General features: G+C 30.6%; 3 protein-coding genes and 1 pseudogene across 4 annotated transcripts; 1 reads left to right on the forward strand and 3 right to left on the reverse strand.

The window, feature by feature from the left end:
- Nucleotides 1-1,986: 1,986 nt before the first annotated feature.
- Nucleotides 1,987-5,523, reverse strand: LOC114403519 (annotated as a pseudogene).
- A 1,710-nt stretch (nucleotides 5,524-7,233) lies between these two features.
- Nucleotides 7,234-9,276, forward strand: LOC114402982 (probable ascorbate-specific transmembrane electron transporter 1). Of its 2 annotated transcripts, none has more exons than XM_028365695.1 (4): nucleotides 7,234-7,595; nucleotides 7,693-7,741; nucleotides 8,316-8,515; nucleotides 8,947-9,270. In XM_028365695.1, the coding sequence occupies exons 1-4, from the start codon at nucleotides 7,443-7,445 to the stop codon at nucleotides 9,085-9,087; spliced, it is 543 nt and encodes a 180-aa protein (XP_028221496.1). In that variant the 5' UTR covers nucleotides 7,234-7,442; the 3' UTR covers nucleotides 9,088-9,270. The 2 variants fall into 2 exon arrangements, with proteins under 2 accessions (XP_028221496.1, XP_028221495.1); XM_028365694.1 differs by having other exon boundaries at nucleotides 7,242-7,595; nucleotides 8,907-9,276.
- A 4,064-nt stretch (nucleotides 9,277-13,340) lies between these two features.
- On the reverse strand, nucleotides 13,341-17,339 carry LOC114402820 (protein OBERON 3-like). Its single transcript, XM_028365503.1, has 2 exons — nucleotides 15,165-17,339; nucleotides 13,341-14,138 (listed from the first exon to the last, which is right to left on the reverse strand). Exons 1-2 carry the CDS (start codon nucleotides 17,125-17,127, stop codon nucleotides 13,561-13,563), a joined length of 2,541 nt encoding a protein of 846 aa, XP_028221304.1. The 5' UTR covers nucleotides 17,128-17,339; the 3' UTR covers nucleotides 13,341-13,560.
- A 4,365-nt stretch (nucleotides 17,340-21,704) lies between these two features.
- Nucleotides 21,705-23,209, reverse strand: LOC114401462 (zinc finger protein 7-like). Its single transcript, XM_028363976.1, has one exon. It carries the CDS (start codon nucleotides 22,824-22,826, stop codon nucleotides 21,891-21,893), a length of 936 nt encoding a protein of 311 aa, XP_028219777.1. The 5' UTR covers nucleotides 22,827-23,209; the 3' UTR covers nucleotides 21,705-21,890.
- Between the last annotated feature and the right edge of the window lie 897 nt (nucleotides 23,210-24,106).

The following is a 24,106-nucleotide window of genomic DNA, read 5'->3' on the forward strand; positions in this document are numbered from 1 at the left end:
CAGACTAGCTAGTTATAATTATTAGACAAGCATAGCATATACTTTCCATGATTTCCCAGCAATGAGGACCAAATGCAAACAATAATTAATGCAAATTAGTTGCTTAAATGGAAGAGCATAAAAACGAACACTTAATTATATAAAAACCAACATAGCTACATATATAGTCACTGTTATCCAAAATCAATTAGTCACAGTAGAAATAAACCGTGACTCCAAAAGTTAATTACCATTTTAAACAGGGATTTACCTTATGACAACCTTTAATTTTGATGTTAATCGCATAATTAACTATGGCTATAAAGTCATCAAGTCATTGACCGGAAAAAAACAGCAACAATGATAGCAAGCTACATTGCCATTGTGGTCCTCCTCCTTCCACTATTTTTATTTCCATTTCCTTTTTCCTTGTTTTGAAATGGACTATCATCCTCGTAGTATTTGAAAAGTGCACGAGAGTTTATTGTTTCAAATGTTTGAGGTTTTCTTATCTGGCGTAATTATGTGCACTTTATGCCATGGACCAGTGATGGTTCAACCTTATCGCGTGCACTAATGAACACAATTTTAATGGCCTAACTTTTGCTTTGGAGATGATATCCCCAAAGGTTTTGAAAACTTCTTTCCCCTTTTCAGGTGGCCATGAATGAGCAAACATATTCAGTGCTCTATGCTATGCCTATGCCAATTGCTAAGGAAGACTCTCTTTTGTGTGTGTGTGTGTGTTTTTTTTCCTGTTGTGCCTTTCATTATAATTTAATTTTTATGTACTGTTAAAACATTTTACTTTAAATTAACAAGAAAATCATTGTTAATATAAATATTAAAATAATGTCATCAAAGTCAACAAATTTATTATTTGATTATTTATTGAATTTTTATCCTAATTTTTTAATTATTTATCCTAATTGCATTTTTATCCTAATTTTTTATCCTAATTGCATTTTTATCCTAATTTTTTAATTATTTATCGAATTTTACCCCCAAATTTTTAATTTGACACTTTTACCATAACTTTTAAGAAACTTGCAAATTTTATCCAAACTATTTATCCATTAATAAACACAAAAATTAGGGTAAAATTTGTCAAAAAAATTGGGGGTAAAAAGTATAATTATGTTAAAAGTAAAATAAGAGAGAGTAAAATTCGCAAATTTTTTAAAAGTTGAGAGTAAAACAGGCTAAATTAATTTGTTGGGAATAAGTTATCTTCTAATTGTTCTATTTTATTTTTCTCCTAAAAAGGTACAAAAAATCCTTTATCTTTTGAAATATTTGCTAAATTAACAAATAAAAGGTAATTATTTCTCCTATTTCTTTTATTTTTGAATTTTTGTCACTAATCCTTTTTCAATGCGTATGTGTGTGTACATTAGCCGGAGCCCAATAGTCCCAAGCTTCAACCAAAGGGTTTTTTTTTTCTCTGCACTTCTAGAATTGCTTCTTACAATTCCCACATTTGCTTGCAAAATCTTCTCATATTGCTTCCGAGGCTTCTCATATTGCTTATGGAATGGTCATTTCGAAAAAATATGGGAAGTGCAGGAAGCAATTGCCCAATCAAAGTCCAACAGTCCCGAGCATTAACTGGAAGCCCAATAGTACATTATCCAGCCCAAATGTGTTGGCCAACGGGGCTTTCACCAGCCTAGTTTAATGAAATTTTGAGAGACCAAAATTATACCGTGACAAAAAATAAATTAAACCTCAATAATATTTTTAAATCATTTTTTTGTAATATTTTTGGTAAATAAACATAAACAATATTTTTTAAGGCATGCATTTTACCTTGAAAGACAAAAAATGTGAGATGCAAGAAGTAATAACGAGCGAACCGCTCATTAAGCAACTTGCACCATTGGTTTTGTTAAAAAGAAGAAAATTCAATATAAAGCATTCCACGAATCAAATAATTTATTTATTACAAAATAATAAAGAATTGGAAAGATAAAATCACACTGAACCAATCCAATTTATAATGTGGAGTCAAGTGTACAAATGAGAGAGTGTTTTTATGGCAAACTAAGAGAAACCAACAGAAAAGTTTACAAAAACTCCAAACAAGAGAATCGCAAGACCCGTGAAGTTGATCAAATTAGATTCTCTCCCATGTAACAATTTTAAATTTGTTAAGAAACAAGACTTCTCCATCAATCCTGTTTCAGCAGCGCACACAGCCATGAACAACAGTGCTCTACCACCAACTTTGTGCCATGGTAGCACTTTAGCTCTTGTATTGACTGAAGCTCCTTGAAGCATGAACACAACGAAACCAAAAAGCCACTGCAAACAACAATTCTCATCAAGAAAGTTATGTCAAAAGTGTAATCAAGCTTGTCCTTTGGTAATAGGCTTTTAAGATTAAATAACCATAGTATTAGTTCTTCATGGGCTGCAATTATTTGTAGGGAGTCATTATAGGATGTTCTATATTAGTTTTGGACCACCCATGATCCACTGAGTATAATAAGCAAATTATTTTAACAATTTTGTTGAGGAAAATTATTTTAACAATTTCTTAACTAGAATATAATGTTAGTGATTTTTATGATATCAACTTATTATAATTTATATAATATTATTAATTTATGTATTAATTAATGTAAAAGTCATACTTTAGATGCAAACTTATTTTGACACTGTAAAAATCTTCACACTGATCATGCATACTTTTAAAATTTTACGGTATATATATATATATATATATATATATATATATATATATATATATATTCCGTATATATGTTTTCAATTGAAGGTAACAATTATGGTATTTAATAGTGGTCCATAATTGCAATTAAAGCAACAATATTTGGAGTTTTTAATGTATTGATTTAATCTTACAGAGATAATGAAAATTTAAATTGATTTTTTTTCTCGTATTTAGAAAATAAATGTTTCATTAGGACTACACCATTTATTTATAATTTTTTCACTTGTAATGTTTGTGATTTTTCATGATCTTGCTAATCATAATGTAACTGAAAGATTCCAACCACAAATTAAAACTATCCACAAGTCATAACTAGTTATAATTGTTATATAGTTATTAACTTATGTTTTATTATATTCTTATTTTACTAATTCAAGATCATTGAAATTAAAAAGAATGAAGACAATTCATATTCATTGAGCAAGATTTTATCTAAAAAGTAAGAATGAAACACTTTATGTAATTTTAGAATGATAGAGTTATGTTAATTTAGATTAGGTTACAAATGATTTTATGTATTGACTTTTATTACTTTAAATATTTTTTTTAATTGATAGTAATTATTCAATTATTATGGATAAAATTTGAACTGTCTAATAAAAACTTTTTGAAAACTGTTTGAATTGATCTTATTTTTTAATTTGTAGATTAATTTGAGGTAATTAAAAAAACATACAGAATATTAAAAAAATTTCAAAAAATAACATCCGTTTTTCTAATAACCGATGTTGATTTATATATTTTTTACATTTTTTTGGTTATTTCTTTTTATACACCATCATTTTTTAAAAAAAAATAGATGTTGTGTAGTTTAGTTTAAAATCGATTTTTAAAAACCGATCTTAACTTTGATACTTTTAACATCAGTAATTTAACATGATTAATAACTTATGTTAAAAGTTTATTTTTTTAGTTATATTGATTCAATTAGATAACCTAACGAACTAGATCAAAATGAACCATAAATTAGAGGTCTAAATAAAATTAGACCAATTTGACCCACCTTAGCATGCCAATCAAATTTAGACCTCAATGGTATCGATCCTATTAGTCCTACTACTGTTTTTTTTTTTAAAAAATCTTTTAAAAAAGAATTCAAAACAAAATTAATAAGTAGGTCAAATTGACCTAGTCTAGTCCAATAAGCCAATAGGTCAAGCAAAGCCAACAAAATGAAAACGCTAAAAGTTTTGAGTCAGATCGAAACAGACTAGATGGACTCATTTGACAGATTTAGCCATAACCATCAATTTGGCCCATGACATAGTCACAAGACAACCTCCCTTACCATAAACTATTTTCTACCAAAATAATAGAAGGCATAAATGTATGATTGGTATTAATAATCAGGTTACCTGCAATCCAAATAAGCAGAAGGTGACAATGCCAATCCATGAATGGAGGCTGTAAACATTGGGAATGTTTTCCATACCATGGAACTTGAAAACGGCATTCAAACCAACAATGCCAAGAACTATAGCAATCAAATGCAGGGCATGTGAACAAACTTCCTGACTTTCCTTTCGCTTGGTATGGTTTGGAATGCCATCATAGCTGTATATATGTTTCAATTCAATTAAAAAAGAAGCCAAAGGATGAAGAAAATTAAATATAAGATATTTGTTGTTGCATTTTGACACAATGTTATGTTGCTTTTTGAGACAACCACATGATAACTTGGAAGTATCAATTTTGAATTTACATAGCTCTACTACAGAAGGCGAATATTGAAGTTAATTAGCAGATAACTTCTCCAGCAAGGAAAATGAAGCACGAGTACATCAATAAAGGATGAGCCTGCATGCAGAACGTATATATACACGTAAATTTAACATCACATGGTTGTTAACTATGTAACCAGTGTAGGGACAAATATGTAAATTATATAATGGAGATAGGACAAAATAACATTCTTTGTATGAGGGAAAAAAATTGTACAATAGATTTGTATAACGGGGGCAAAGTTTTGAATTTATTTTTCCTCCTTCGTACAGAGATGTCCTCCTTTCTCGAGCAATCTTACCAAATACTATCAAACATTAAATATGTGGGTATATGAGAGACTAACTACTACTGCTAGACTCAATGCCTGACAATCAATAATGATAATCGTATTAAAGAATTTTGAAAATAAGTGGAAGCATGTGCCACCATATAGCTATGATACATCCCTTCCCTTATGTGACAACTAGTATTCTTGTATCTCTTTGGATGAATGTTTATATTTTATATAGATATATATTTTTGAATATATAAATCATATTTTCAATTTATATATAATGAACAATTTAAATTTTGTAATAAAAGACTATTTTTAACTATTGACAATTTCACTAAAAAAATTAATTTAGAGATACAAATAAAATACGGAAAATTGAAAGAAAGAAATAGTTAAGAAAATCAAGTATATTAATAAAGATAAAAAGGAGAATAATTATAAATACTTGAGACAAAAAAAAATGGCTAGTTGTTGAAGTAATGTGTGAAATATACCTCTAAAAGAGACAAAATAATAATATTGAGAATGCTAATTGAAAGAATCATACTCTCTAACTCATGTAATCTAATATATATATAACAGAAGCAAATAAAGAAAAAGGGGGAGAGGAAACAATATTACATTGAAGACGCGAAATCCCTTGTCTGAATCATAATCAATTCCTTCACGGTAATGCAACAACCAAACGAGCAAGAGGATGAATGCTAAGATGCCAAACAAGTGTGCCAAACCTGAGATACCCAAGGGACTCATCGTGTCACACTCTCATGGAATGGAAGAGAGGCTAGTGACTCAGTCTTATACCCTTTGATGAATTTGATGGAAAAATAGAATTGAAATGAGGAGAAAAAAAAGGGATCATTACTTTTGTTCTTAGTTTTGGAATTTTGATGAACAAAGAAACTTAGGAATTTAGCAAGCATCTTAATTCTATTTGTACGTAGGCATATATTCTTACCTCTAGTAGTTTTTATAAACGGGACACACACCGAATCCAATTAACCCCAAAATGTGGCCACATTGAAATTCATAATATACTTGGAATTTAAGAGTATGTCCTTTTAAAGGTTGAGTTGTTTCAATGATAAAAAAAAAAGAACGTTGAGTTATATGAAACTTACTGGAATAAAAGGAGAAAAAGAAAAGAATATACAGAATCATGTCGTGACTCATGAACCGCATTGATGCTATTCTAACCAATTCAGGATTGGTGGAAACAGGTGCAGAAGAACTCACATAATTTGGTGCTGAAAATCAAAAGAACTGACACGTCCAAAATGCTTTGGTCCAACCCATTGTACTGATTTTGTCTGAACAAAAAAATTTAGAGATCATGAGATTTTCGACATTTGGGCGACACATTTTGTAGATATATTCACATTTCAACCATCCAAGTTTGGCACTGATGATTGAGTTATTTTTTTCTTTTTAATATGGATTGATGTATATTAATCATAATTACAATTACTTTAATTCAAACTGTAATTTTCATTTTAGAATTTTGTATAATTTGTGTCATGTTAATCATATGTACGAATTAATTTTTAGAGAATTTATGATTGTACATGCTATTGTTGAATTTGTTTTTGAAAAAAAGTATAAAAAATGCCACAGATGATATGATTGTACATACTATTTATTTGTCTTTGTCATGCTCTTGCATCCGCAAAAGGATACATGTGTAGAAAAATGCCGCAAATGATATTTCAGCCGAAACCGCTCAATAAATACTTATGCTTTAGTATTTTTTTTTCTTGCTATATTTGTTTTCACCAATGTCTTACTAAGCCAAATATAGTCCTTAAACATTAACTAACTATATGTTCTGGAAGATACAAAATAGAATATACGAAGGATACAAATATAAGTTATTAGTTTATATACATTTAATAAAAATTTTGTCGTTTAATTGTTGGCCTCAAAAGGAAAATTTTCTGGTTCAATGTCTTCGAAAGTAACAAGCACTACACAGCCTGTCAGCCACAATATTTCTGTGATTTATTATTAAACAAAGATAATAAATTTTATTTATTTTTACCAAGAATATCCTTTAACTAATAATCAGAAACTAATTCCTTTCCATCCTTTCCAGACATCAATTCATGAAAGTAAGTTTTGCTTATCTCAATAAAAAAAAATTCTCTAAAAAAACCAAAAAGTTTTCTTGATATACATAACCAAGAAGCAAACCTTGATAATGTAATTAAAGAACTTAACTATCGATCCGCTATTATGTTGGACCTTGTTTAATTTTAATTAATGTCTTGACCTACAACAGAAATAATAAGTATATTTTGCTTTGTGATTGTGATTTATTTTTCTTTCGATGTAATAATAATATACAGAGTAACCAAACTTTCGATTTACCTTTTGCAAATTCTAGCTCTTTACAGCTAATCCTAGGCATTGATCAATATTAAATTTCCATAATTATAATATATATAAACAGCTAGCTTTCATCGATCGATATAATTACAATCATATTTGTTGTTACACTTGTCAGCAATTTTCCTGCCGGCCAAACCGTTTTCCTTAATCCTTTTTTTGTTATTATCCTCATGTAAATATGTGTGCATAGTTTGATTCTTTCACCACTTTCCCTTTTATTTATATACAGAACCATTGAAGGGATATCTTAATCTCTTAGATCAATTTGCAATCAAATACTAATAAAGGTCTCTAGTTAAGGACTTGGTAGCATAGAGGTGTTACTCTTTGAGTTGAACAAAAATGGCTCGTGGCTTCCAAGTTCGAGCTACTTCAGTTACCATATTTGCTCATTTGTTGTTCATAGCAATAGCAACCCTTGTGTTAGTTTGGTTGCTACACTTTCGAGAAGGTGTGGCCTTCTTCAGCTCTTCCAACCCAGTCAAGATTTTCAACGTGAGTTGTTCAAACTGTGTAATTGATCATGTTGTTGTGTGATATTCGTTTTGATCAACATGTCTAGCTACTAACATGTTCTTTACTTTATATGCAGCTGCATCCTCTTCTAATGGTAATTGGATTTATTTTAGTTGGTGGAGAAGGTAAAAAGAACTATACTTAAGCCGTTATAGACTATGTATTCAGGTTTTAATTAAATTATGGTCATAGTCGCAATTTGTTTACAATCCTTCATATTACGAGATCCACGTTTATTCGAGTAAAATCACATCAAAAGTAATACAAAAACAATTATTAGTAACAATTCATATTTAATATAGTTTTTAACGTGTTTTAAATTAAACACACCATACGTCGCGTTACAATCACGTTGACTCTAAAAATCTTGATGTTATAGTTGAAATCATGATTGCGAACGATTTTTTAAAACTTGTGTAATAGATTTATTGCATTTGAGCTCGTCCTATTAAAGAGATCAGGAATCTTAATATTTTTTTTGCTTCCAATTTTGAATAATTTTTTAAATATGAAATTCATTCTCAAATTTTTTCATAGGCTTTTTAATCCAATTCCCATTATTTTTCTGTTTTTCCCCCATAGGCTAACATTTTCTCTTGGCATATTTTAGTATGATATTGGGAGCAGTGATCAAATTTTCACGATTGTTCAAAACTTGAATTCATTTGGTGACTTACACAAGAATATTACTTGCAACAGCAATCATGATATACAAGTCGGTGCCTGAAAAAAGGAGGTCAGTGAAGGTGGTTCACCTCCTATTGCATCTGATAGCTTTAGTGGCTGGAATTATAGGGATTATTGCAGTTTTCAAATCTAAGAAAGAGGCAGGTCTTGCTGATATGTATACATTACACTCTTGGCTAGGCATGTCAGCAATCTCACTATTTGGCTTACAGGTAATTAATTCCATTTAACTATAACCTTCGCCAATTTCTAATTAACTTCCCTTTAAAGCAAACCAAAAGGTTTATCTTAGACTAATTGGTACGTTGAACCGGTCTAATTAGGAACAAACAAGTGATATAATCGATTCAAGTTGACGAGAAATGTTATGGGAACCGGCATGATCTGATTGGTTTTTTTGGAATCAATTAAATACTTAATTAACAATTAAACGCGCGCATTGAGCATTGTTAATAGATACTTTCTAAACTATTATTATCCTTTATAGTATAACTTTTTTTATATTATAATTTAATCACAAATTATCATATATTTTTTGAATTTTCCATTATTTATATGATAAACTCTTGTAATAAAACCCGTTTTTTTAAATTTCTTTTGCAGTATATATTTGGGTTCTTTGCTTATTTCTTCCCCGGTGCAGAAATGTCTGCTAGAGCTTCCCTTTTGCCATGGCACAGGTTTATGGGCATGGCCATATTCCTCCTTGCAGTTGCCACAGCTGAGACGGGTTTGGTTGAATATTTCCAGTTTTTACAGCTTTTCCGCACTCAAGAGGCACTAATTATCAACTCCACTGGTCTCTTACTCTTCCTCTTTGCCGTCTTTGTTACCCTCTCTGTCATTCTCCAAAGAAATTACTGATGAAAATATGTATGTGTTTGTTGCAACATTTGCTCCATTTCTGTTATTTAAATTATTTAATTGTTATGCTATATCATGATTCAATAAATTATTCACTTCCTTTGACTCTCTCCCACAATATGCCCGATTAGCTAAACAAACACGACGACAAATCATTCCATTTTAACTTAGTGTACATGTGTTGGTATTGTCATGACTTAGTTACTTTTAATAAAATTTTGTGTCATTTTTTATCATAAAATTAATTAAAAGTTACAGATTGATAGTAAATCTTATTGCGCCCAAGTATAATGATTGCATTCACGATAGCAGATTGTAGTTCGCTAGTGACTTGACCAAAAATGTATAGAAAGTTTGCTTAATTAAAGTCAATCCAATTGAGAGATAATAAAACAACATATACAAGGATAGAAGGTGCACATATAATCCAATTTAAGCTTTTTGGTCACGCACTGATTTGAGTGCCAGTAATCTATCAGATATGCCATAACATACTGGTAAATTAGTTTGAATGTTGGATAGAAAAATGTTTGACAAGATGCTCCAAGCCACGTGTGATGCACGAAGCCGCAATAACTGGTGCTCAAATAAACAAGTCCCAGCAGAACAATATTTTCTAGGGAGGGCACCATCCAACGCGCGTTTTATTTAATGTGTTGTTACTTGGTATACTTACACAAGTTTCTCCCTTGCATCTATCATTATATATTTTCATGTCAAATTCAGAAGACAATTATGAGATTAGTTTATGTGTTCCTTGAAAATATCCAACATGCAAGTTTGGGCTCCCACATGAATCTGGCAGCTGTTCTAAAACTGATCATCATCAAACAATTTCTCTCTTCAGTTGTAGTATAATTTTGTTTACGTGATAATATTGATAAGAAAACCCTCTCAGATCGAATCTGTCTTACAATGATGTCATCAAGGCTAAGAGGATTTATATATCCATCAAGTAGCATGTTAGGGTCAGCTTAACAAATCAGGGAACATATTGGTTTCCAAATCATGTATACTAACCCTAAATTTAAATTTTAAGACAATATCAAAATTTACAATAATTATTTTTATTGAATCCTTCATGTCACCTACTATATCAGATTATAATTGAATCGATCAATCATAAATATTTAATCCTATGAATTTTATGTTTAAGATGTTTAATCTTCGACATAAGAAATATGTATTAAAAAATTTCAACTAATGATATAATTAAAATGAAATATATAAGTAGAAGTAAGAGAAACTTTCACTTTACAAATTGAAATTTTGTATGATTAAGTAAAAATCTAAATTCTAAGAGTAATGCCAAATACAAGTTAAAAAAAAAGGGAAATGTATATACTACTATTTATATTTTGTTCTCTTATAATAACCGTCTGTGGATAAGTTTATTTAAACAATATCAAGCATAATTCCAATGGGCAATGGCACAAGATTAATAAAATTACATGCATTTTATGAGAGTTCTTAGAAAGAAAAGGAAAAAAAAAACTTCAACAATAAATACAAAACCCATTGTTGCTTTGTTCTCTCACAAGTGATTCTTTGCACATATTTACTTGGTTTCTTTTCTAAATTTGCTAGAATCGCTCTCCTGTTGCAGAACTCCATAGGTATCATGTGTTCCATGGCCTTGTACGTGGTTCGCAAACTGTTTCTCTGCAACGTTTTAGTATATGTTGTTACAGCAAGAATAAATATTTTTCCCCTGTTGCATCTAATAACTCTTAAAAGTGTTCAGGAGACACTTTTCAAGTAACAGCAGAGATAATAATGTTCATTCCACGCAAATTAAAATACACCTTTAAACCAAATAAAACTAAAATTAATTTATACTTTCTGAATTAGCTTTGCAACGCCTAGGTTTTTGCATCTAATTTTAGAATAATTTAAGGACGTGTAAATTTTCATCCGAGGCAATTCACGTTGATTTGATTATATGTATTTATCATGTAATAAAAATATGCTCAAAGATAAATAAAAAAAAAATAAAAAATCGTGTCCCCATATAACAAAACTACGTACAGATATTAATCTTTTTGGTTTTTGGCCAAACTATAATGATTACATTGTTCAAGCGTGATGTGAATTCAATTCGATTCTAAGACTATAGTGTTGACTGTTTCTGCAACTGGCAATAGCAAATTGTAAGTGACTTGGCCACGACAAATATTATATGTTTGATTAAAGTCAATTCAAAACGTGCACCGTACCAAGCCTCCTATGGTGCACGAAGCCTCAATAATGAGTGATCAAATAAACAAGTCACTGAATAATAATGTCTAGGGAGGGCACCATTGAACATTATTCTCCTTCTCCACCTCCTAGTACAGTTTTGTTTATGTAACAATTAGATAAGAACCCTCATATTCTTATATAAATTTGTCCTACATCACTACGTGGCAATTGGCAAAGCTAAGAGAATAATCTATCAAGCATATCAGGGACCAACTTAACAAATCAGAATATAGAAGATCCGTTTCCAGACTCTTATCCTAAATTCAGTGCTGCTAGCTGGTATAAGACTTTTTTACCAAATTAATGTAGTTTACCGGCTAATTTATCAATATTGTTTTTTTTTAAAAAAAAAACTATGTATCATTATAAGTTTGTCAAAAGACTATTTACTAACTTGGGTGATTTTTCTAACGTAAGACACTATTGTGACGTCAGTAAAAAATACTCCTTCAAGAGATATTATTTTGAATAGTTTTTCTCTTTAAAGTACTTTTTTAACAAAATTGAATAGGAGATGTCACCCTACATAATTTCTCCTGGTTAAATTGTTTTTTTTAATAAATTAAACAGGAGCCACCACCCTAAAAGGCATCTCCTATTTAAATCCTAAAAAAATATTTTTTTTCTATGACCTAAATTTTTTTTATGTACAACCTAAAAAATAATTTTTTATCTACAACCTTAAAAATTTAGTACATTAATTTTTTTTTCTAAAAACTAAAAAAGGACATCAAAGTCTTTCCTACTATATTTTCTTACAAAAATATGAACTAAAAAATTATTAAAAAAATAACACTATAGCAAATCACGAACACTAATATTAATTTCTTTCTACAACTATATTTTTTCCTATCATTTTTTTTACAAATCTACAAAATGACAACAATAATTTTCTATTAAATTTTATTATACAAATTTTTTATTCCTACAATTTGTTTTCTACAACTATATTTTTTTCCTACAAAGTTAAAAAAAGGACCAACCAAATATTATCTATTTATACAAATAAAAAACAATAATATATAAAGTTAACCAATAAAAAATATTCACTTATGTACTATATAATAAAATAACAACTGAAAAAAAACTTAAAAAATTAAATAAAATTAAAAAAAATATACATAAACAAAATTACAGAACTTACAAGATAAAAAAAAAAAAAAAGCAAGTTTCACAATCACCAACAACAACTTCACTAGCACGGGAGGTTTAGCACCTCCTGTTCAATTTATTTTAAAAAATAATTTAAACAGGGAAGCCTTTTAAGGTGATGCCCCTTGAATGGAATAAATCAGGATAGCACCTTCTCTTCAATTTATTTAAAAAAGAAAACAATTTAACTAAGAGAATTCATGTAAGGTGACACCTCTTGTTCAATTTTATTAAAAAAATACTTTAAAGATGAGAAATCATTGAGAATAACGTGTCTTGAAGGAACATTTTTTTATTATCGCCGCATGTGTTCTACATGACAAAAATATTCAAATTAATAAATAGTTTTTGACAAACCTATAATGATAAATTGTTTTTTATAAAAAAAAAATATATTTGTATATATTAGCCGTAGTTTACTTTAAAATTATCAAACAAGTGTATTTTTTTTTTTAAAAAAAAGGCAGATAATTTCTAGGAATTTCATTACAAATGCTGGTCGTTAGTAAACTGCGATGAATAAAAAATAAATTAATTAATAAAAGGAAGCTGACCTCGTGAAGGTGAAGTACAGTTTACCCAGTATTGGTATGTTTTTCAAAAAGTACACTAATTTAGTCATTTTAAAAGCAAACTACACTAATTTGGTAAAAAAAACGACAAATGAAATAAAAGTCAGAAAAAAAGGATATATATATATATATATATATATATATATATATATATATATATAAAGAAAAAATTTCACTAACTTATTTTGTCTTAGGTCATAAACAGGAATTACAAGCTCTCATGAAGGACATGGCTAAATTCACGTTTAAGCCCCTCTCAATTTTGAGAAGGAAAAACTTGATTCTTGAATTTATCAATAGAAAGGTATCTATTCTGAATGATAAGAAACAGCAGAATACAAATCGGCACTAGATCAATAAAGTACACACATTTTACTAGTGTTCTAGACAGTAAAACATTAAACAAGAAGAAGAAGAAAATATGTATATTAAACCCGTTGGTGCTTTGTTGCTTCCATTCTCTTCAACAAACCATGGATCTCATCTTGCATTCTGCTTTTCATGTTGAAGTAATCGTAGTGGGAATTTTGCAAGACATTGAGTTCATCAAATTTGTTCTTCCTCCTTTCCTCTGCCTCATTCAAGCAAATCTTGCCAATCCTTTCTGCATACTCTTCTTCCATCTGTGCAGCCTTTGTCTTGATCATCTTCTGGAACCCTTCTGCCTCTCTCCTTGCCTCATCTGCCTTGTTTTGGTACATTCTCGCTTCGGCCTCTTTTATCCGCACGATGCTCTCCAAGCTTTCAAGCCCTCCTCCTTTCCCTAATAGAGCCTCTAAGTGGAAATCACTCTCATTTTTATGTTCACTTAAGAGGGAGGATTTGAGGTCTTTTTGTTGAAGATCATTTGACCTAGTGTAGCTCATGTCATAAGTGTATTTTTGTATTAGAGAAGTAGATTGTGGAAGAGATGATGTTGTTGTGTCCATTGCAAGGTTAGCCTTAGATGTTGACAAATCCTTTGAGGATATAGCAGAAGCAGGAAAGTCTGACACGCCATCCACGTCTGTTTATAGGGAAAAAATCTTTCAAGTTAGATATCAGATATCATCAGTATAATCAAATCAAGAAAGGATCTGTTATAAGGAGCTTAGCAAGACCTAAGGTAAAAATGGAAAAAGGATGCACACTTGTGAGGAAAATTGAATTTGATAGAAAAACAAACTCACGCATATTGAAATAAATATCAACTGTAAGATTTAACTATCTCATCCAGGGAGGGAGGTACATGCATACAGCATATGAACTTTGAAGCATTTTAACTCTTAAGATTTAATTGAATGGCTAATGCCTAATGATCAAAGACATTCATCTCAGTCATCTACCAAATCTGTAAAACCCATCTTAGGCATTAGTGCTAAATGTAACATAATTCATTATTCACCAAAATCAAGCACCAGAAGACTAGAACCAATTATTATGTAACACATAGATGCCTGTGTTAAAAGGACATTCCTTGTCTTATTTCTGCAATCTAGAGTAAACAACTGAGTCAACACGATATCAAATGCAGCAGGACCAAATGATTTATAAAGTAAAAAGTCATTCCATAACCCAATTGTCAAATGACATCAAAATCTTGAATCTTAGACATCCAATGCCATAGTATGATAATTGATAACTAATCTTATATAATACTTTACATAGCTAGATCTGAAAATCATTTATATTATACATAGCATTCTCAAGTGTTGTGGCTATAGAAATATAAAAAGTGGAAAGATAAATCATTTTAAAGGTTAAATAGCAGGACAATGCTCTCCCTCATTGTCTGAATGTCTGTCATTATTACTTTCTAAAAAAGAAAATCTCCATATATCAACATTAATGCTTTATCTCAACCACATCACATACTTTGAATAAAATTGATGTGTATTACTAAACACTAATCCATGAAGAAAATGATGATATATTAATATTGCATGGTTCCCATTTAAATGGTGTATGATGTTTAATAGCACAATTGTTTTGATAAACACTTGAACAGATGAAATGAAAATGAAAACTAAAAGGCCACAGTTCAGAGACTTACAGTTGAAAAACTGTATGATGTGGTTGCAGGCATCTAAAGGAGAAACCAGTTTAGCTTGAAGCTTTAACAGCATATCTTCGGTTTTAATATGCAATTCCTTCCCTTTGCGATCTTCACTTCCCCGGAAAATCCTCCTCACACAGTCAAGCTCTTTCGCCAAGGTTTCTAGCCCCCAATCCTTGGCACAACACACAAAGACATCTTTGACAAAACCATACATTTCTGAAGTATGTCCACAGCCAATACAATGAAACTGCACCTCAGAGGTCCCAGAAGGACCCTTCAAACTAGGCCCAGGTTTGATTAGATTCCTCTGAATGGCACATGCAGCATGACACCAGTGAGAACAAACATCACAACCAACCCAACTACAAGTGTTGCTTGCATAATCAAAGCTCATACAAACAGGACACATGCAAGAACTGCAAAACCCCTTATTTCCTGAACACATCTTGCAGTCACAGTCATCAACAGGAAGCAAGCTCTTGCAGTTCACATTTCTACACCTCATGTACAAGAAAACATCCACTGTCTCCGCGAATTGGAACTTACCGGACAAGAAGCTCCCAAGCCCCATCTTGATAGCAGCCAAAATCTCCAGCTGCTGCTTATGACACTTTGAAAGAGTCTCTCTGGTGAGGTCAGATCTTCGGCCGAGCCGGTTCTGGAGGCTCTCTAGTTCTCCTTTCTTCTCTGGCATTTCAATGAGACCTTTCAGGTATTCCTTAATTGAAGTTATGACTTCTTCAGTGAACTCCTGAAATGTCAATGCCATGGCTGGGATAGACTCAGACACAATCTCTCTTAGAACTCTCTCTGATGTAGAAAATTTCATTTTCCCACCATCCACACCTTCCAACCCTCTTAAATTCCCAGAATTCTTTCCTCTTGAGCCCTCTGACTTGGCTTCAAATCTCATTCTTGCAGGCAATTCTGAAGGGAAAACAGATTGGTTTTCTGAGCTAGTAGCCTTATACTGACTATTCCCTTGCATGAAGGAATGATTGACCAAAGCAACCCCATCTCCAATTGGCTTGAACCTGCTATGAACCGAGCCATTAGTCCCCTCCCCACAATGCCAAATTTGATCATCTTTGCTGTGTGAGTACTCGAAATTCTCGGTCGAATTTCGGGTGAGTGAGCAACTTTGGTTGTGTGAGAAAGGGTGAGAGTAAGAGTGAGACACAGAAGCTGCTGTGTAATCATTTGAACATGAATTGATAGTAGTTGTGGTCCTTGTGGATGGCTTACTAGGCTTTGGCCTAACGAGTTGGTCGCCATTTTGCAAAGCGTTGGAGGCTGTGAGAGAGAGCGACACATCAGGCAAAGCAAGAGAGAGGCTAAGAGTCTCAAGCTTCTGCTTCTTGCTGCCACCATTCGTCTCCCTTTCACACTCTTCCTCCATGGATCTCTTTGAAGAATTCTCCCTTGTCTCACTCAAACTCAAGAAATCCCTCTCTACCCATTTCTCATCTTGATCTTGCTTTTGGTTTTGGTTTCCCACGGATATCTTCCTTCGAAGACAATTCTGTTCGAAGTACTGTTGCACACTAAACGGGGACACCTCTCCCAACGACGTTTTAAATCTTAATTCGTCACGCTGCGAGAGACTAACCCCTTCTGTCAGACCCAACCCAGATTGGCATTTCTCATCTTGATCTGAATTCCCATAAACAACAACTTCTTTGCCCTTCACCAAGCTTCTATCACCAACCTCTCTCTCAGCAAGACCCAATTTTGGATTCTCACAGAGATAGCTGAGGGTCAATTCTTGCATCCCAGAAGTGGCAAACTTTGAGGGTGTTGTTGACCGAAACTCATCAAAACTCGGTTTTTTCTCTTGAGGGTGTTCCTTGTTAGCATGAGCAAAACCATGATGCTGCTGATGTTGTTGCACCTTGTTCCTTGAGTTCTCACTCTCGGAGTCAACGCCATTGGGAACAAGATCTTTGCCTCCAATCATGGCAGATGGAACAGGAAACAAGAAAAATAAGGACAAGGAAAAGCTCTTAGTACCAAAGGCAAAGACACAAAGAGAAAGAGAAAGAGAGAGAGAGAGAACACAAAGACCAAAACCAAAACTGTGTTTGAGACACGAAACAGGGATAGTTCAGAAAAACAAGCGAAATAGCGGGGGATTTTTTTTGTTCAGAGCTTCGGTTTTTTTATTCATCAATCAACACGAGACAGCTAAGTGAGATAACTTAACTCTGCAACGCGTAGGGAGTTTCATTTTTCAACCGTTTAATCCTCAATTTAATACTTTTTTTAAAAAATTAAGTACAGAGATTTAAATGAAATAATTAAAAATTTCATAAACTTATTCAACTTTTTTTAATTTCAATAATTGATTAATGTAACACTTTTACTCTTTAGGGTCAAAATAGCAGTTTACTTTAAACTTGGTTATTAATAATTATTTCATGAATAAATAATACTCTTTTTTCCTATATATATAACTTAATTAACTAATTTATTAATGTTAAGAAAAATAATTAATTTAGTTGATAATAATAAATTTATCTTAAATTTTTTAAAAAAATTCAAAATTATTCTTATAATTAATACTTCTCTCTTCTAATTATTTATTAATATATATTTTTTTCTTTTTTAAATTAAGAATAATTCTAGTAAAAAATAATTAATACATAAAACATTATAAATTGAGTCTTATTAAAGAAAACTATAAATAAGATCAGACGTAGGATATTTATCGATAGTATAAAAGTAAATCATTTTTACATTATTATATTAGCACAAATTTTATGTATAATATATTTTAAACAAAATTATTCATTAATTATACAATAGCTATTTGAAAAGTTATACTAAATATGATTGTTTATTAGTCGTTATTATAATTTTTTAACATTAATAATGCTAAATGAGCATTATATTAGTTTTCAAAATTATAAAAAAAAATTAAAATAATTAATCTTTGATAAATCTATAAATCAAAATAATAGTTTTATCATTTGTGAGACTAAAGATTATTAGAAACAAAATTATTAAAAATTATTGGTACAGTAATTCAACATTGAGATTCCTTAATTAAAGTTTGGGGGTCAATTTAATTAGCTTCAGGTAAAAAAAAAAAATAGAAACAAATTTGTTGGGTTAGTCAAAATGAGAAAGAGTCAGCCGAGGCTTATTCCACGAGTCAAGTTACAGTCTTAGCCCTTGGAGATGGATGGAATTACAGACTAGAATGGGGACCTGGTTTTGACCATGACTTTATTCTTCTGCCAGCTCATTTTATTTTTTATTTTCACAAATTCGTTCTTATTCTTATCATATGCTTTTTGCAAGTTTGCTGTGTTCATCATTTTCTTGTTCCCTTTCCTTTTCACTCCTTTTGTTCTACACTTTGGACCAAATTTAACGATCGAATTCCCTTGGGAAAGTTATTTGATTTTGAGAGGATTTTTTTGGGTCAAAACTCGTGGTCAAAGTTGGTGAAAATGTTCTATAGTCTCCATCAAAACGGACAATTTATGATGCAGTTTCTTTTGGCTTCAATATGGATATTAAATTTGTTTTATGATAATATATATTCTTGGTAATAAAAAAAAAACTCAGATAACTTTCAAGTCCAAATTAAAGGTCATTTATAAGTATTTTTTTTCTCTTAATTTGTCAAAATATATTTTATTTAACAATAAAATAATATAATCAATCAAACTCCTAAACAGATAATATTTTATCATAAAATCTTACGTCAATATGAAATTGATGTAAATATTATTTATAAATATTTTTTCCTCTCAATTCACCAACAATATATTAAAAAAAATACTTAATACTACTATTTTTTAAATGATAAGAAATAAAAAAAATGTGTTTCAAAATAGGACACATATAAAAATTTACAACTTTATAATGATTAACAAAATAGCATCAGAACTAAAATTGAAAAATAAGTTTTATCAGAATATAAATTCTTTTTATAGGAACTTAATCTATAAAATAAGTATGTTATAAAGATCAGAAATATATTTCAATTCAGCAAAAAAAAAGTCTTATTTCTTTTATTTTTGCTGACAGGGTCATTGCTAATTACTTTTTCTTATTATTGATTTTAAAATTTTAAAAGTTAAAATAAATATTTTGAAAAAAATAATTAAAATCGATCAAAAAATATTTAAGTAAGTCATATTGAATTACTGTTAAAATATCAGGTTTTCTATTTTTATTATATTTGGAAGAGAGTAAAAAATAGAGAGAGAGAAACTTGAATAATAATTATTTTTTGTTTAATTGAAGAAGAGTGAAAAGAAAAGAAAATTAACTTTTAGGAATATTTTTTCTAAGTTATTCTTTGTTTTAGTTTTCTCTTAAATTCAAATCCAAATTTTTATCTCCTCATCCGTTCCCTTTTCACCCTACCAAACATAAAGTTAAGGTAATAATTAATGAAAACTCTCTAATAATTTTTTTTTGAGAAAAACTCTTATAAAAATTTTATACTTTTGGTTTCTTAACTATTATCTTTAACACCTTGTTTAGATTAGAAGTAAATTAGAGTATCCAACAAATAAATAAATAAATTAGAGAGAGAGAAAAAAGGAAAAAATAATTATGGATGATAAAAATAGAAGAAAAATACAATAAAAAGATATATTATTTGGATGGATAGAAATAGAAAAAAGAAAGTAAAAATAAAAGATTCATTAGCCTTATTTTGGTCCTTAATTGAAACAATTAAGACACTAAAATTCATGATTCATGTTTCAATAATTTCGCCTTCCAAAAAAAAGTATTGTTTCAATAATTTCAGGTCATAATTTATTCAACAAAACAGTTTCATTCAATGTATGGATGAAGATTAATAAATTTGGTAAGACCAGGTCAGCATCAACCAAAGTCCAAATATATATATCTATCAGAAATCACGATTGTCGCGTTTCTTTTTTTCTTGTTTCGATGTCAACATGCGATGCTGCTACTAAGTTTCGTGGTGCTCCTTGTGTACACATCTACACGCACAAATAACGGAAATGCTAAACCAACATTCTCGTCTAACGTGTGCCAAATCTATGTTTAATCAATGTGTTCATGTTTGTGAGGACAATTTTATCTAATGGCATCTGAGTTTTACATTTTTTTTTTCTTTAGAGGCTGGAATCTTTCAGCCGAGATCATTCTATTAGAATCTGATAAAATTATTAGAGCAGTGAAAAAGTTTCTTGAAATATTTAAAGTAGCTATTATATACTCAAGATTTAAACTTGAGATAATTGGAAAAATTAAAAGTAAAGTTTTATATAGTATACATTGTCAATACTTACTATTTTTTATCTCTCTTTTTATTGCATTTTATTATTTATCATACTTATAATTTCTAATCTCTTTTTTTTTTCTTTCTCTAGATGTCAATAAGCATCTAGGTATCCATGAAATATTTTCTATGACATAATTGCAAACACATGCTCAATTGTTTGGTGGTTACAAGCCAAGAGGTGTCATGCATCTCCTTTTCACCTAAAAGAAGAGAAATCGTATGTTAATTATGACAACTTGATGGTTTGAATTTTTTTTATAAATTTTGATCAAATACTACTTCTTTTACGATAAAATAATATTTCATGTTTTTTTTTTTTCAAAATCAAAAGCAATCAACCAATTTATTTTAAAAAAAAAACGATGTGATGACTATATATAAATTTATTATTTTATTAATAAATAAATATGTAGGAGCAGGAATTATATAGTCCTTTAAAAAAAAAGGAATTGTCTCGCCAAGTCAAAAATATCTCTCTTTCATAATTCAATTTCTTTTGTAAAATATATTATGTTGCTTTATTCCTTGAAAGGTTTCATCTGTTTACAAATTAATTAAATTCTTGAAGGACAATATTGTTTACAATTAAGTTGACAATTTTGTAAGATAAAACTTGTTAACAAGTAGGATATTTTTAAAGACTAATTTGTATAGACGTACAACACACTTTCTAGAAATCAAAACAACTTAAAGTTAATACTTTTGGAGATTGTATATTTACTCAATACTTAAATAAAAATCAAAGGACTGTTTCAAGCCTTGAGATGCAGGACTGTTGCCTACTCATATAACAAAGCTTGGAAAAGTTTGTAATGTTTTGATGTTCAGAAGACTCATCATAGTTTTTGAGTAAATCAATTGCAACCATGATTAATTCAATTTAACACTTTTACTTTGACCAACCAAACCTCAATATTTTGTAGGCAAATTTCTTTCAAAATGCAAGTTTTGGACTAAGATCTATTTTGATCCCTACCAATAGAAACCTTTATATCACCCTTTTAAGTTTTACCAAGGACACATTGAAATGAAATAAATTTCATGCCAACAATATGGTAACTACAAAACCATGGTTCAAGTAAAAGCTATGAAAGAAAAGTTTTACCAAAACTACATTTCTAACAAACATCCAAACGCACACTGACATTTGAATCCATGGATCATGGTGTAGTAGCTACAACATCAATAATGGCACCAAATATAAGTGACAAGAAAAGTTTAATAATAATGAAAATTGAAATAAGCTAAATAAGCCATTGAAATACAAGTCTCACTGTACAGTACAATCACCATAAATCAATAATTTAAAGTCTGAAGAGAATGAAACTAAAGATGAAAAAGCTTTAAAGCTTTACAGTGAGAACATGAGGAGGCTTGTACAGATATGTTTGTGCATGCCACAAAAGTACAAAACTAGTATTTGAATTCAATCAAGATGAAAAATCTTAAAGCCTCAGAGTGAGATCAGGAGATGCAGATGTTTGTGCTGGAGGTGCAGTTGCTACTACAAAACAAGTATTTGAATTATGAGCATGCTCACCATGCCCCAAATTAACACCACCCCTTTCATCAGTCTGTCTGAAACTTCCAGGCCAAAATAGACCGACATCATCATCTTCCAAGAAGATCGGCATCCGAAAATAGTCTTTACCGAATTTTGCTGCAGCTCTTATATCAGGAGCCCTCATTGAATGATGATGCACATGTCCTTGGTGCATTGCAGCATGAGCTTCAAGTCCGAGCGACTGAAAAGAGGAACCATGAAGAGGCAGAGATGCTAGGCTTGTGTACCTTTCAGCGAACATCCCCATTCGCATTGCGTGCTTCGCCATTGTCCTCTCCCTTTTGTGAGCATTCTGGTGTCCACCTAATGCCTGTGAGCTAAAGAATTTCCGCCAGCAATAATTACAAGAGAAAACTCTAGGAATTGCTGATGCTGAGGCATGAGTTTCAGGTCCTACTTCACAGTTAGTGTCACTTGTAACTTTCAACTCTTCATCACCGGGATTGAAGTTGAGGGACAAGTCCAGGGAAACAGGACCTGGGTCAGGATCGGCCTTGGTAAGATCATGTGATGTCTCTCGTATCGACTTATCAGAACCTACTTGGATGAGGACTTTAAAATCATCTTCTGGTTCCAGATTCAAGTTTGGAGTCATCATGTTTATATGGATCTGCCGTGAGCTAACTTCTTTTAAGCAATTGGAAAGAATGGAACAAATTTTTGCTTTGGTTAGCTTACCATTTAGGCATCGCCTGCATTGATGAAGCACAATATTTGTTATGACAAAGCAATAAAAGGCATGGAACATACAAAATTCTGGTGTTAATATCAACTGGTCAATCAAAGTCATGCAAACCATGGCCAAGCAATTCATCATGTATAAGCAAAAATACAACCTGTCTTGGTAAGTAAATTAGAAATTAACTTTGCAGAAAAGTATCAAGGTTTCATAGAAAGCTCCTTCTATAAGATAATATTAAATAAGCAATATATAATAAGTACTTGAAAAATGTGAACAATGTAACTCCACTTCCTTTTACAGAAAGTTTAATCATAGGTCAAATCTTAAGAACAAGTGACAACTGCAAAATAAATCTCATGCAGATGCCAGATGCCAGTTCATTTCATGAATCTCTCTAAGTAACTATCCAACTCAAAACTAAACACATAAATCATGCATGTAGATTTTATCTTATATAAACTGCCTCAATTACATTAGCGCCTCCTCAAACAAATATGTTGAATATAATAAAACTGTCCAATTTCATTGTTATTTAACATATATGTTTTTCTTTAGACTTAGAAGGGTTTAATGAAACACAAACCAAAGGGAAAAAAGCACCAGAACAGAAAATTACTACATAAAACATTTTATATACCTTTATTCACATAAAACCTAAATGTCAAAGTAATTTAATTAATGTCTGGATACTAATACGTTTTATACATTGATTTTCAGTAGACAAGCCTAAGCTGATTCATTAGTCACATTACATAACCAATTGTTTCATACAGCTTATTATCTGAACGGCAGTTCACCAAAGTTATAATAGAAAACCTTTTTTTTCTAGGTCAAGCATGTATGGTATAAAGATGTATTAAAAGGAGAGTCACAAAGCAAATATAAAAGAAGAACAGAATATATATTAAGAATACTAGAAATAACATGTGTAAGTAATCAAAAGGGATATTAATGAAAAAGTTGTACAGTAGATAGAAACGAATAAGATCAAAGAATTCCTTTCAAGGATCACAACTATAAAGAATTATTTTTGTCTTATAGCAGGACTCAAACCTTCTATGGCAAATGTTTTGTGTCTTGTTTACTTGACCAGCTCTCAGCAAGTAAAGTTACCAGTATTATCTTAGATGCAAAGTGTCTCATGATGGATATACATATTTCATGTACTTCAGAATATGATTGTGTTCCTTTGTCACAATGGATGCGAAGTGTCTTGAATCTCTCTGCTTCCAATGGTCTAACTTTATTAAAATACTGCATGATCAAATAAAAAATAAATTAATAATGTAATAACAATGATAAGAAAACCAATTTTATTTGAAATAAACAATTACCGTTTCCCAATTAGTCCTGAAAGATCCTAAGATTATTGTAGACATCTAGTGCATGACGTAATAGCCGCATTCAGTGCTTTC

The sequence above is a fragment of the Glycine soja genome, chromosome 20 (genome assembly GCF_004193775.1).
Source record: "Glycine soja cultivar W05 chromosome 20, ASM419377v2, whole genome shotgun sequence".
Taxonomy (NCBI): domain Eukaryota; kingdom Viridiplantae; phylum Streptophyta; class Magnoliopsida; order Fabales; family Fabaceae; genus Glycine; species Glycine soja.